General features: G+C 27.9%; 2 protein-coding genes across 3 annotated transcripts; both read left to right on the top strand.

Annotated features, from left to right (window-relative positions):
• The first annotated feature begins 2,187 nt into the window (after positions 1-2,187).
• On the top strand, positions 2,188-6,017 carry LOC111033244. The gene is made up of 8 exons (XM_022313898.1): positions 2,188-2,793; positions 2,987-3,055; positions 3,393-3,431; positions 4,920-5,027; positions 5,093-5,199; positions 5,267-5,328; positions 5,408-5,511; positions 5,585-6,017. The coding sequence occupies exons 1-8, from the start codon at positions 2,692-2,694 to the stop codon at positions 5,858-5,860; spliced, it is 867 nt and encodes a 288-aa protein (XP_022169590.1). The 5' UTR covers positions 2,188-2,691; the 3' UTR covers positions 5,861-6,017.
• A 1,007-nt stretch (positions 6,018-7,024) lies between these two features.
• LOC111033243 (probable elongator complex protein 2) lies at positions 7,025-15,357 on the top strand. 2 transcript variants are annotated; one of them, XM_022313897.1, is made up of 13 exons: positions 7,025-7,220; positions 7,342-7,505; positions 7,908-8,097; positions 9,026-9,142; positions 10,623-10,850; positions 11,011-11,262; positions 11,472-11,677; positions 11,746-11,922; positions 12,580-12,757; positions 12,908-13,054; positions 13,407-13,572; positions 13,690-14,202; positions 14,307-15,357. In XM_022313897.1, exons 2-13 carry the CDS (start codon positions 7,365-7,367, stop codon positions 14,458-14,460), a joined length of 2,469 nt encoding a protein of 822 aa, XP_022169589.1. In that variant the 5' UTR covers positions 7,025-7,220; positions 7,342-7,364; the 3' UTR covers positions 14,461-15,357. The 2 variants fall into 2 exon arrangements, with proteins under 2 accessions (XP_022169589.1, XP_022169588.1); XM_022313896.1 differs by having other exon boundaries at positions 7,025-7,505.

Below are 15,357 nucleotides of genomic sequence, written 5' to 3'. Positions count from 1 at the left end.
TTCCTTCCCAGTCTGCAGTCATAAAATAATATCGTTTGTCGAATAACAATATCTATTGGTACTACTGCTTCAAATGAACAATTTATACCATGATAACGGAATATGGATCACCCTCAGATATATCATATATAGAATCTTAGATCATATACATATAATATGATCTAAGTATAGAACACGATTTAAGATACTATCTTTAATCGTGGTATAGAATAAACTTTAATTCCATATTTCTATATATCTGCGGAATCGCCAAAAATTGAAGGCACAGAAATATTGAACAGAGTGTGACACTAATTTTCCGAAGGCTTATACTGTAACGAGCGTCCGTGACCAGTCCTGTATGTACGTCCGCGCCATAAAGTAAAAATATGCTGGCTGCTTGGGAAGGACCCAGTTTGTTGGTCTATAAATGCGATCCTTGGCAGTTGGCAGCTGACATTATTCTTAGGGGTTAGTTACTAGGGGCATGGCCCTTCTTGGGGCCAAAAAATAATACACCAAACTTTTTTTGACGAAAATACCTTTTGGCGGAAATTTTAATCGTACCTTTTTCATTACTGGCGGGAAGGGGCTATGGCTGAAATAGCCAATAGTATATTTTGGAGGAAACGGGTAACTCCCGTCTCTAACGCACTAAATTGTAGATTGTATATAGCTTGTTATAGTTGTAGAATCTACAATGTAGATCATACAATTTTTTTTAGATCGCTTACGACACCGCTACCTCAATTGTATTGTACGAATAATTATATAATACATTTTTTAGAATGATACTTAATAATTTATAACTATTGTTTAATATATTGTTTATAGGAGTAAGTTTGGTTATGTCAAATACTAAATAGTAAATTCTAAATAGCAGGGGCAGATTTAAGGAGGGGTCAGAAGGGCCTACCCCCTCCCATGGCTCATATCATGTGTAAGAATATAACTATGATGTAAAACTTATGATCACGAAAAATTCAGGTAGGTATCTGATTATCATTATTAAATATTCATCATCAAATTGTTATAATATATAAAACCAGAAGAAGTTATGATTTGTTTGCAAAAAAACATTCAAGAAGCTTACAATTTCGTTTATAAAACTCTAATTTTAATCATATTTTTTTTGTAAATACATATATATATAATTTTAATTCCTTTTTTTATTTGATTGCACTTATGTAACACATTATAATTAATAATATATTTTAAAATTGCATTATACTAATAAAGGGTTTTTATAAAAATATGTACTAATGTAAAAAAATATTTCCCCCTCCCCACCCACAAAAAAATTGGCAAATAGGTTGATCAGCTAACTGGTATCCCCCGTTTCATTAAGTATACAAATTACGGCCTCATTTGTTTTTGGTAATTTATTAAATTGGGAAAATTGATGTCGATCGCGGTTCGTGACCACCCCTCAAAACGATGAAGTTGATCTCAAGTCCATTTAAGTGGGCCACCCCTGAGGTCTTGACTTCAAACTCTTCAAAAAAAAATAATTAATCACAATATACTGATCCATTTAAAATCCGTATTTTTTCACTTTATTAGACCATTAATACATTTTTTATGTAACTACATCTATATATATTTACCATCTAAAGAACTAAGATATAAATCTTAGTTCTTGATAGGTATACAGGTATGTTTTATGTTATTTTATTAATTATAATTTATTTTCATATAATACAAGGCAATATGAACAAATAAAACATGATACCAGTTTTGACTGATTAATAAAGTTCAATTCAATTTTTGTTACAGGCTACAATATTATTATTGTTTGGTGTCGTGAACTCGCGATGTAGGCATAGACGTATTATACAAAAATAAAATGAACAACTATATAGCTGTCTTTAAATTACAGTTGTGACCAATGTTGAAGTCGGCCGCCATTTATAAAGCAGGCAATGTTTACAATTATTTTACATTCATTCATATATATATTTACTTACGTATACATAATATATACAATATACTCTGATAATATAAGTTATAAGTGTTATAACTGTCTCATCTCTTGTAAACATTGCCTGTAAAAGCTTTGTAAATGGCGACCATAGACGTCAATAAGGGTGAAGGAGAGAAGAAGACCGCTATCTAGTTGTTGAATATTTCTATGTATGCAGATGAACAATAAGCTTCTTATCAAATAAGAACTATATGGTAACACAGAACAAACTTTGTTCTGTGATACTAATATAAATAGTATACCGCTTAATGCTTATACTGATTGGTGATTGATAGGTAGTTAAAATTAAATGCCGATTTGTTGATTTTGTATTTTTGTCATGTAAGCATCTAGGGTTTTCCGTTTTTATTCGTTTAACTTCTCCAGTTCTTGTAGTTCTGTTGTAACTCGTAGCTCTTATTCACTTCGTATTTGCTTAGGCATTCCTTAGTCCTAACCACCACTCTCCAGACATTACTACATCGAGTACATCAATCGTTCACTCGTTCGGTCATCAGCCCAGTGTAGCGGTCGGCAGTGGTTACTGTTTGGTTGTTCACCCTGAATTCTTCACCACGACCATCCGGCACGGGCGCGAGATTAACTATTAAATTGTATTTCGTTGGATTATCTACGCGTTCAATACACCATACTTCGTATAGGCACAGATTTTATGAAAATATAATCATATAATCTGCGGTGTAAGTGCCATAGTGTTAATTCATCATTGAAACAACACACATTTAAATATGTCTGACGATTTTGTTACGTTTAACATTCGCTGTGAAAAAGCATTATTTGAACTTAAAATACAAACTCCTAGCAATGTATCTGGATTCATTGTAAAACTGGTAAATAAATCTATTGATACATACATTAACAATTATATTACTTAACTGACGATTAATTTTACCAATTGTTTTCCATATTTTTTATTAACTTCTTGCATAAACTTTTAGGTATAGGTAGCTCAACAATTGATTTCACTGTTGTAAAGTAAATAGATATAAATGCAATAAATTGATGATATTAATTATTTTATAGAAAAATGAGTTACAATTGGAGGAAACAGATGATCTTGTGATACTATGTCCAACACCCGACGGAAGGATGGTAAGATAATATTTTAAAACATATTATATTCTAATCCATTGTTGTAAATTAACTTATTGACTATTGCATATATGACTATAGTAATATACCTTGATGTACTGTATCTTATTAATTTTATTGGAAAAAAGAAATGTGAACGCATCAATAGGATATCAGTGGAGTTTGGTGCTGATGCATTATATATCAGCACTCAGCAATAATCTAAAGTTAAAATAATATTTTATAAAATATTTTAATTCATTTTAACATATTTTGTATTTAATTTTATTAATATATTATGTAATTATTATACCTAGTATTATATTTAAATTTATAAATTATAAATATTTTTTTATAGATGGAAATCCAATCAGATGATGATATTGAATTTTTAAAGGTAAAGTTCACAATTTTGATTTAAGTGTATAAACTAAATGTTGAAACTTATTAGTGTTTTAAATTTAAATTAAAAATTTTCTTTCAGTTCATAAATTAGTTAATTATTTTTTGCAATTTTTACTGCAACTAATAAAGTAGATTGACATTAAATATGCTTTCATTTTTTTTTTTTATTATTATTTGACTTATATACCGTCAATACAATATTTAGTATAATAAGCATAATAGATGGTTAGAAACAAGACAAATTCAACAGAAGGACTTGATTGTAGAATCTGCCCACTGGCGACACTCCAGCAAAAAAATGCTTACATAAATTGAAAATAAAGTAAATTATTTTTATATTGTATAGAGTTTAAAAAATACATTGTATCTTTTGGTAATTCTATGAGGATTTTATGCCTGCATGTGTTATTCTGTCTCACAAACTTACAACACGACCAGATAGCATATTTGGTTTTTGCAGAATTAATTTTATGTTTGAGTGAATTAAATCATTATAAATTCTATAAGTAAGAACATTATTTTTGTTGGTATGTTGGTTTTGTACAATATTTTTATTTTTGAATTAGTTATAACTTATAAGCATTTTGAAATCGTAATGTTTAACATATTCATAACTACTTTAAAAATTTAACTAACATAAAAAAGTAATATACCATGTACAAAGCAAATAACCATTATTACTTTAAGTTTAATATTAGTTAAATTTACTTCAATATATAAGTTAACACATCTTTTTTTGTTTTTGAATAATCTTAGAGTGAAATCACCTATTTTGGGGATTATAGATAATATATTTGAATTTACCATACTTTTTTGTCAAAATATTGTCTGAAAATAATTTAATATCCATTTTAATTTATTGTTTTATTGTTCATATCAAATATAAAGTCAAATAATAATAAAATATGAAACTTGTCAAGCCCTCAAAACTTCTGTACTTTATAATTTTTGTGTTATGTAACTTAACTCTTAAAATTACTCTTAAAATTACTCAAAAAATGTACTATGCTTCAATTAATTTTAACAGTGTATTATTATTATTTATTTTTTTTATTTGTAACTGTTGTTAAAAATTATCCGACTGACAGACATTCACCTATGCAATGTGATGAATTATAATATATTGGCGATAATAAACAAATACTATTATATCTTATAAGTTATTAGTACTATCACTCCATGATTTATTTTTTCAAATGTTCAAAAAATATTCTTTCAAATACCTTTATTTTAAAATTAATATGACATATTTTTTTTCCCATTATTTACATAATATTCTCAAATATGCAAAAAAAATTATTTTCTCTGAACTTAGAAAAACATTTTTTACTCCTTTGAGACAGCTTATTATACAGTCAATATACACAGTAACAATATTTAAAACCTTAAAATCTGTTGATTTGTTTTGCCAATCATTTTTTAATGTTTAGTGGGTTATTGACTTTATTATTTACCTAATAACAATTTTTGTCAATTATAGAAAACAAAACTTGCCTATAATGCTGTAACCAAAGAAATTTACTGCAATGTAGAACTTGTGGTAACTGTAATTCACAAACTGCCAAATGACACAAATGCTCAGTTTAAGGTAGTACAAACATTTATTTTATGATTTTATAAAAACGTAAGTTATAGTTGAAAGTTGAATTTTAGATGTTATTAAAGAAACTTGACAAATTAGAATCTAAAGTTGATGGATTATCGGATGAATTAACCAAACAAATTGATGAAAATAAAATCAATACTCTTTCAAGTATTAGGTATGATAAAGTATATATCTTAATTTTTTAAATAGTTTACTCTTTAAAATATATATATATGAAATAGGTCGATTTTGACTGAGCACTTACAGATAGATTCGGGAAACAAAGCAAAGAATAATTCTTTAGGTAAGTTTAAGTGTGAACAATGTAATAAAATATACATTTCAAATAAACAATAGTTATTACAACATAAGTATTGTTTTAGGCGGCGAAGACTTAGATGTAAAGCCCAGCCTTGGTCAGCGTCAAAAAAAAACCAAGAAAGACAAGGAAAAATTGTCTTCAACAACTGCTGCAGTAACTAATGATGTAAGGTTCAAATATAACTGCCACTATAACCAATAATTTAAAATAAAAAGGAACATTTTATTTAATATTATAGAACTCATCAACCACATATGAAAACTTGAAGTCGGATGCACACACATCAGCTCTGCCCACCTCGGTTCCATCCACTTCGGCTCCATCCACTTCAGCTCCACCCACTTCAGCTCCACCCACATCAACTCCACGTCTCATACCTAAAGATATTGATGTTTTATTAGAGATGTTAGTAGCAGATGGATATACCAATACTATCCAGAATATTATAGTACTGAAGAGATTTGATAACAATTATGAAAAAGCCAAAAATTATTTAAAGTCATGTTCTACTTAAGATCAATTTTTATAATTTTTGTTTAAATTTCAATTCTTTTTGAAATAAGTTTTATTATTTAATGATCATATATCATACTTAAAAGTTGTCAAGTTATGTTTTTTCTTATTATATTGTATAAGGAAAATTAAAACAATTAATTTTTAATAACTATCCTATAAATATGTTTTTTTTTAATTGCACTTATTAGAGGATGGTGCAATACTGACAGTTGTATTGTGTTGCGTCTGCAAAATTTCCTAGATATACATATTAGTATTGCTGCTTGAGTGCTAAGAGAATACAAATAATTAGATATCAAAAAGTCCACAAAAATTAAGTTACTAGGTATTGTCATTAGTGTTACAAAATATTGAAATATTAATATTTTTGAAGAACACATGAACTGCTAAAATACAAGTTGTGCTTCGCGTTACTAAGTATTTTTACGTGTGTCTCCTCACTCCTACAATATGGTCCTACTCAAATTCAAACACTACCGCTGAGCCTCATCATCTCAAATCTTTAATTTTTAACCATTGAACTCTGTATGATATTAAATAGGGTTTAATGTTTTTAACCAAGTATCACAACTTAGGCGCGAATTTTAAATGTAATTTCAACGACGTTTTCGTCTCCTCCACCCACCACCGGGCACCGAGTTTTCGATGGCAGTCGTGCTGTAGTATAAAATATAATTATATTATTAATGTAACCTTTGATCAAATACAATTTTGTGTATGATCTAAGATTATAAGTATAACACTATCTCAATTCTTGGTTAAGATATTGTGGTGGCCCACAACAACAACCGCGGTATCAGCACGCCCCTCCGCTCAATTTAACACTGCCTCCATGACGCGACTACTGCCCACCGACGAACTCTCCCGACTCCCACTAGTGACTAGTCGTACGTACGTCGTCGTCAACGTCCCGTAATGTAAAAAAACCGAACGCCCGACAATATTGTATAAAACCACGTGATTTATTTTTCTAGTTGTAATTGTAAAATTCAAAATCCCTGTAAATAAAAAGTTATTGTTTTACCTGTTATATTAAAACCAATTATATTTCAACCCGTAATTCAATACGTTTTCTTTTTATTTAAATATTGGTAACCCTAACGACTCATCCTACCAAAATATAATATAATATAATATCAACCCGTAATTCAATACGTTTTCTTTTTATTTAAATATTGGTAACCCTAACGACTCATCCTACCAAAATATATTATTAAATTATTTCATAAACGACAATGTTGATAATATTATCTGGTGTTCGCACCATTTTTACTGATAATAACAATGAACATGTGCTCCATTATTTTTATCAGTAGTTTGTCGGGCTGTCTTATAAACATTAAACGGTGGCAAATTAAGTAAACTAGATTTCATAATTATACTTAAATTTAACTCAAAATTTATAGTTCATAATAATTAATACTTGGTACTCTGGTAGTATCTACTGTCATATTTGCTTACATTTATGTAAATGTTTAGATATCAATTTTCGATTTAAGAAAATGTGTAAGTTCGAAAAAATTAAGCCCGTGTATGTGTCTTCAGCCGTAAACAGCTCACCGAATTGTATAGATTGGGGCGTTAATGGATTAGTTATTTATGGTTCTTGTAACGCTGTCCATTTATATGATCCTCAAATAACGGTAAGTTACCTTCATTAATAATTATAGCTTTTATTTCTTCAGTATCATAGTACCACCTTTACCATAAAACACTTTATGAGCAAGTTACCTATGTTAACCCAAAGGTGTAAGCCTTTTATTTATTTTAATTAATTATTTTTTTAGTTTTATGCAACCAAGCATCAATATCAATGACCCTTATAAGTTATATAGTTATAACTAAATTGTTTATTCTGTGTAAATGCTCTTAGATTATGGATAACATTTTAACTGTGTACATATTTATATATTTTTGTTGACTTTAATTTCATTGTTTATAAATTGTTGATTGTTAAAGTGCAATAGATAACTAATTACACAAGCTAAGTCTTCAGAAAAAAAATAAAAAAGGTGGTATTTAATTTTACAGTAATTTGATTTCAGAATGAAAGCGATGGACGAGTTGTTTCTTCATTTGTTGCTCATACAATGCGTGTAAATAGTGTTAAGTGGGTACAAAATGTAGATAGCTGTAGCCAGCAAGACTTTGTTTCTTGTTCAACCGATAATACAGCTATATTATGGGAAGATATTCTACCAACAGGATCCTATAAAGCCTATGAAAAACTAATTGGTAATTTACATAATATGATAAGTATGAAAAATAGGCAAATCATCCCTGTCAAGTCATTTTGTCTTAAGAAAATATTAATGGAAAACATAAAGTTGCTGGGAGCCTTATTTTAGCATTAGATCTTTTGGTCTACCCTATCCATATAAAATTGTAGAGATGAATCATTTTAGATTTCATTGTATTGTAGTTGTAGAACATTTGTGTCTACAGTTAGTAGATACTCATTAGTTGTCTCAGCAGTTGTATAGGTAAGAATTAATGTGTTACTCAATGCTGTAAAATAAGATGATGGTTCAATATAATTTATAACTTAAGGGTCTCGGAGCCAGTTTTTAAAATTTTCACAAACCTATAAATAATGAAAATTATTTCTTAATTTTAATACTTTTTCATTAATCTACTGCTCAATATGGCGATACTTATTTAGAGAAGGTTGATACAGTGTATTATATCATGCCATACCCAGAAAAACTCTCACGCCTTGTTGAATTTTTAGATTTTAATAATTTTTTGTTTTTGTCTAATAGATGAGCATTTTTTTGAGGTCAGATCAAAGCCTGGCTTTTAATTTTACTCTCAATAGTGCTAGTAGAATACATTTGAAAAATAACAAATAATGTGCCCATCTAAGCTTCTATAATTTTAATTTTGAAAATCGGTCTTTAAGCTGACCTGCAAAATGTTCTTTACATAAAAAAAAATCAACAAAATTTAACTATTCTCCTTCACCCCTTTCACTCCTGTGAGATTTTTTCCTGTAAGACATGTTTTTGTACTTAACACCGACTGCATAGTAATTAAAGTAATTTTATATGATTATTTAATACTTAATTTTTAGACACAAATAAATATAGCTGATTTTGTTATATAAGTAATATATCTTAACGAAATATATCTCTTTAAATGTACCTAATCAATTTGTATTTAGGACATACTGATGTTGTTACAATAAATGATGCCATAAGACTTTCAAATCAGACACTCATTATTGTTACTGCTGCTGGTGATTGTACAGTTAAAGTTTGGATTAAACATAAAAATGAAAGTAAGTTTTTTTATTTTTTTTTATCTATACGTCTATAGTCTATACAGTACTAATTAAAAATGATTTTAATATTATTGAAAATAATCTGTATCTGTATACTGTATAAAACAGTACCCCTTTTTTGTGTGTTCGCGCATAACTCATAAAGTACCCAACAGATTTTAGTACATTTTTCTCTTTTAAATAGGTCTAGACTCAGAGAAGGTTTTAATGTATATTTTTTGAGGGGAAAATTAATTGTGTACCAAAAATAATAACCATAATGTAAATAATTTAACGCCTATTACATCGTGTTAAGTGGTGTTGGGTTTGAACTATAAACGCCTTACTTATTTTTTTCCATTGTTTTTCACAACTTTTTATTGGAGAACAGTAACATATTAATTTTTTGGAAAATTTGTTTTTATTTTTTAGAAATTGTAAACTTAGATTGTACTTATATAATATATCTTTCAATACATGTAAACCAAAGTCTTCTACTGATTCATAATCAACGCAGAGCCAAACCTATTAGATTTAATCAACTTGAAATTTTGTGGATAAGAATTCCAATGAATAAAAATTTAATTTTGTACAAGTAGTTAATTAGTTGTAAGTTATAAATATTTAAAATTAATTTGAGCTGTGTAATGAACTGTAATTTTGCTGGTACCCCTGTGCCACTTCACTCTGCTCAGCAAAACCTTAAATGCTTATAAAAAATTAACTACTCATTAAAAATTCAATTTTTATGTATTGAAAATTTCAGAAAAATGTTTGGCTTCAGAATACTGAATTAAAAATGTAATGTCATTAAAAAAGTAAGAAACTCAAACAAACATTACAATTAAAATAGTTGAAAAATTAAATTTTTTTCCTATGATTTCTTATTAAATAGTTCTGAAAACATTAATACTTTTTGAAAAATAATAGTGTTAACCTAAAAAAAAAATTATTTTGCAAACAATTTAAGTATACACATCATAAATTTCTTATTTCCATCTGCTATATTGCTTAATGCTAACATAGTAATAGCAATATTTACATTTGTTTATATTTTTTTGTGGGATTTAGTTCAGTATTAGAGGTAATTAACTAATAATTAAATTTGAAAATGAGTATTCTATAAATAACATTCACATAGTTGAAATTTTCCATGTCACAATTTTAAAATTAGGCAGATATACTTAAAATAATATTATATGATGATATAATATTATAATAATATATGCATCTCAGCATTAAGTTAAATCTCTACAAATAAAAATATTACCGTCATTGATTTGGTTATCTATAATAACTTCAATATATACATTTTGATTTTCTCCAGATTCTAAAAAGTTGGTTTTTTTTAAGTTTATGGTAACTTTAACCACTTTACTATTTTAAAAATAAAATATAATAATTTAATATACTTCTTATAGTTCACATCATCATTTAAAAAATTACTTATTATGATTTAATTGTATTTCTTCTGTGACGATCAATTATTTATTTTCAGATACACCCCAATGTGTTCAAACTATTGATTTTGACAGTATATTATGTTTGTCTCTTAAAATTACATTGTTATCTGATACGAAATGTCTTCTATTGGCATGTGGTTTATCAAATAGCAAGATACAGTTGTATATGAATGATTTTAGCAATGGTGATTCAGTATTTCTTCCTAGCCATTATTTAATAGGTCATGAAGATTGGGTTCGTTCATTAGATTTTATATCTGAAGGTAATTACTGTATGATCAATTTACAAAATTAGCTATAATTGTTTTGATGTATGACCAGAGGATAAACATTTTAATAATATGTATTTTAAATTTTTAACTTACTAAAAATATGTGTACCCACTAAACAGCTTACATAATAATATTATATTGTTTTTTTTAGATAATTTAGGGAATTTATTTCTTGCAAGCGGATCTCAAGATTCTGTAATAAGATTGTGGAAATTTACAATTGAAGAAAGTTATTGCAAATCAAAAAAAGAATTTGATGACACTTTAAAATTAGAGAGTAAAACATTTAATGTGACTAAACAAGATGGTTCTGACTGTATTTATATTATTCAATTAGAAACTGTTATATCAGGACACGATGGTTGGATTTATGGAGTGCATTGGAAACCTAATCTTTACACAGGTATATTTTTTAAAGAAAATTAATCTTACTTGTCTATAGCAGTGTTTTCTAACCTATGGAATACAAAATTTTTTGATGAGTCAAAAGCTTATCATAAGATTAAAGATAAATAATTAATGATTTGAAAATTTTAATTTTTGCAATTTTTTATGTGAAACCAGCCTACTGAGTATCTATATTACAATACTATATTTTAGATTTTATTTCAGAGAAAAAAATGGAGTTACTCTCAGTTTCTATGGATAAGACATTGGCGGTTTGGGCTTATGATGAAAACAGTGGTCTTTGGGTTGATTTAATAAGGTTAGGCGAAGTTGGTGGTAATACATTAGGGTTTTATGGTGGGAAATTTTCTCCTGATGGTGATAGTATATTAGCTCAAGGACACAATGGATCATTACATTTATGGACAAAAGTATGCTATAAAAAACAAATGGTGAAAACTAATTAAAAATCTTCTAATTACTTACATCTTAACTCTAGAATACTAATGGTATTTGGACTCCTGGAGTTACAATTGGAGGTCATTTTGGATCTGTTGAGGACATTGATTGGGATCCAGAAGGCAAATATATTGTTTCTGTAAGTTCTGACCAGACTTCAAGAATCCATGCTCAATGGTTGAAATCAAATAAACCAGATAACAATTTACATTCTTGTGTATGTATTTTCTTATTTCCAATTATTTATTTATTTGATAGTTTTGAGAAAAACTAATATAATCATATAATATATGCTTATTAATTATAAGACAAATGCTGAATTCAGGTGAAGGGCGAGACTTGTGGCTCAAATAAATAAATCTTAGTATTTATTTAATTAGTATAATATAACCTCTTGTAATTTTGGGAATCTTAAAACTTATTCTATAATTTAACTATTTCATAACTCATATGCATTGCTCATAAGCTGAATATATTTTACTAAAAATTATTTTTAGGAGGCCCAAACTAAACTCTGTTCCATGAGTGAAGGTACCCACTCCGTACATCCTACTGACGCTGGTTATAGAACAGAGGCCAAATTTTCCCACTCCTTACTGCTGGTTGGCAAACGAGTCATTGTTCAAACCGACCACCGGAAAAACTTCCGAACATTTGACATTTATAACCAAACGGGTTAAAATGTTGGGGGATACGCAACAACAGACAAAAAACATGTACCTTTTCTCGTGGAACAGAGTATACCATATTTGCTCTACTTAAGCATAAAACATAACTACTAGTCTTGAATGAATAGCACAATTAACCTGATTCTTGCATCACATACAAAGGAAGTCGACAAAATAAATTCAGAACAATTTACCATTTGTTATAGAATTGGCATGAAATGGCAAGACCTCAAGTTCATGGATATAATATGTCTAGTGTTGCTATGTTATCAAGCTTAAGTTTTGTATCTTCAGCTGAGGAAAAAGTTATAAGAGCATTTCAAGCACCTTCCAATTTTTTAGAAAATATGAGTCAACTAGCTAAAATTAATTTTGACTCAGTTGGTAAATATATTTTTGTTCTTAAAATTATTAATTTTACTAGTCATATGCTTTTTTATTTATTATTGATTCAGTTATTTCAGAGTTTAGTTACATGTTTTTTAAATTTATTTTGTTCATTAAAATAATAATGTGCAATTAAATTTTGTTAAGATATTACAAAATGTCCACTTGGTGCTTCTGTTCCATCACTTGGGTTATCAAATAAAGCAGTGTCCGAAGATGACTGTAAAAATAATACTAGTCAACCAAAAAAGAAAGATTATCCAGAACATTATTTTATTCCTTTGTCTTTAAATCGTAAGTTAAAAAAAAATATAATATATTTTTTCATACCACCTATGACTTACTACATAATTGTGTACATTATTTAATAATTGATTTTATTCTTGGTACCTTAAAATACAAGTAGTTTGAATATAATTTGAATTATTTAATATTTATAATTAATGAAAAATATAAGTATTATAATAATATTTGTAAAGAATTTGCTCTTGATATTCTTCAAATTCTATAGGTATAAAGAAAAAATGAATGATTTATTATTTATTTTGAATAATGACAGTCATTTTATTATTATGTCCTATTCTATCCAGTATCAGCAATACTTTTTTTATACATTTAGCTAATATATAATATTATTTTGTATTAGAGCCTCCAACTGAAGAAGATTTAATTCAAAATACACTGTGGCCAGAAATTCAAAAACTTTATGGTCACGTTTATGAAGTTTACTGTTTAGCATCTTCATCTAATCATAAATGGTTAGCCTCAGCAGCAAAAGCTACATCCTTAGAGCTCGCTTCTATTATAATATGGTAATTGAAACAAAATATAGTATGGAATAATATGTCCATTTATATGTAAAATGTAATTATTACAAAAACCAAAAATACTCTAAAAACATGGTCAAATTTCAAATTTTTGATTTATAGGAATACAGAAAATTTTCAACAGATACAAAAGTTAATGTCACATAATTTAACTGTGACTCAACTAGCTTTTTCACCAGATAGTAAAAATCTTCTCTCTGTTTCACGTGATCGTACTTGGTCATTATTTGAATATGATGTAAAAACAAACTCTTTTGTTATAATTAGTAAATCAGATAAACACACTGGTATTCATACGCGAATAATATGGTGTTGTGCCTGGACTCATGATTCTGTATACTTTGCAACTGGATCTAGAGATGGAAAATTAGTAATTTGGGGTCAAAACGATCAAAGTGTTGATAGCAAAATAACTTACTGTGCCAAAACCAATCCTTTAATAGTATCAGAAAAGAGTTTTACTGCTGTAGCCTTTGCTCCAACACTAATTAGTGAATGTAATAAAACCTATTTATTAGCTGTTGGTGCTGATTGCGGTAATATTGGTTTATATAAATGGAGTTATGAAGAAAAATCTGTTACACCTTGGTTGAAAATTGCTGATTTAATTAATGAGTATCCTTTTTCATAAGCTGCTAACCAATAATTAATAATATATATTTTGTTTATTGCTTTATCATTAAATGTATATTGTTTCCTTACATAATTTACTATTTTAGATTTGGACATCATTTAACAGTAAAGAAAATTAAGTTTCAACCATTACTGTATAAAACTGACCTAAGATATAGAGAAGGTGTTCTACAAATGGCATCTTGTGGTGCTGACATGATGGTTAGAATTTATGACATATTTTTAAAAGATTTCCAATAATTGTATTATTATATAAATTAAAAAATTAATTTAACAGTTAATAAATTATTATTGTATGAATATAAGTAATATTATCAAATATCAATATACTAACTAATTTCAACAGAATTGTTTTACTAGAACATAAGAGTTAAGATTTACAGCACTGTTCATTGTGTTGTAAAAAAAAATTCATTAATCAAGAATCATGAAAACAACCAAAATGATAGCCATACTATGAAGATGAGTCACTTAAAATGTAATCTATTGCAGTCAATTTGGTATTTGTATTACAACATTTAAATATACTAAATACCAATAGAACTTTAAGTTTGATAGTTTGATAGTAGTTGTCAACAAATATTAGATGTTGTGATGACCAGTGGCATAACTGGATACAAATGTAGGGTGGGGGGGGGGATGAATTAACTGACCAAAATTAAAAACCCTTACTCCCACCACTTAGGGAGGACTTAGAAATAACAATTTGGTGGATAAAGATAATGCTGCTTGATTTCATTACAATTTAAAACTATTGAAATATACACTTGATATTAAAAAAAATGTTGGTAATTATTTTTAAAACCCTGATTGACTTAATAAAATAAAGCTGGTAAGGGGTTCACGCTCTGCTGTAAGTTAGGTGTCTGGGAAATCACTGTAGTGGATGTGTTAAATTTTAATTCAATGGTATAAAATCATTGTATACAAAAGCCTAAAGTGAGAGAAGACTGTGAGCACTAGGGGCAGATTGAGACTATATTGGCCCACTATTATTAAAACAAAATTCCCTTTACTATTACAACCTAAACTTGTAGAACTTTATTTTTGACTCTTGACTGACTTGACTACTCAGTGCTCACTAATCACCGCAATAAACATGTGATAAATGTTTTAAAAATTTAGGTTTATTAGAAG

The sequence above is a fragment of the Myzus persicae genome, unplaced genomic scaffold (genome assembly GCF_001856785.1).
Source record: "Myzus persicae strain clone G006 unplaced genomic scaffold, MPER_G0061.0, whole genome shotgun sequence".
Lineage (NCBI taxonomy): Eukaryota > Metazoa > Arthropoda > Insecta > Hemiptera > Aphididae > Myzus > Myzus persicae.
Note: the sequence above shows the minus strand (reverse complement) of the source record. Positions and strands in the feature narration are given on the sequence as shown.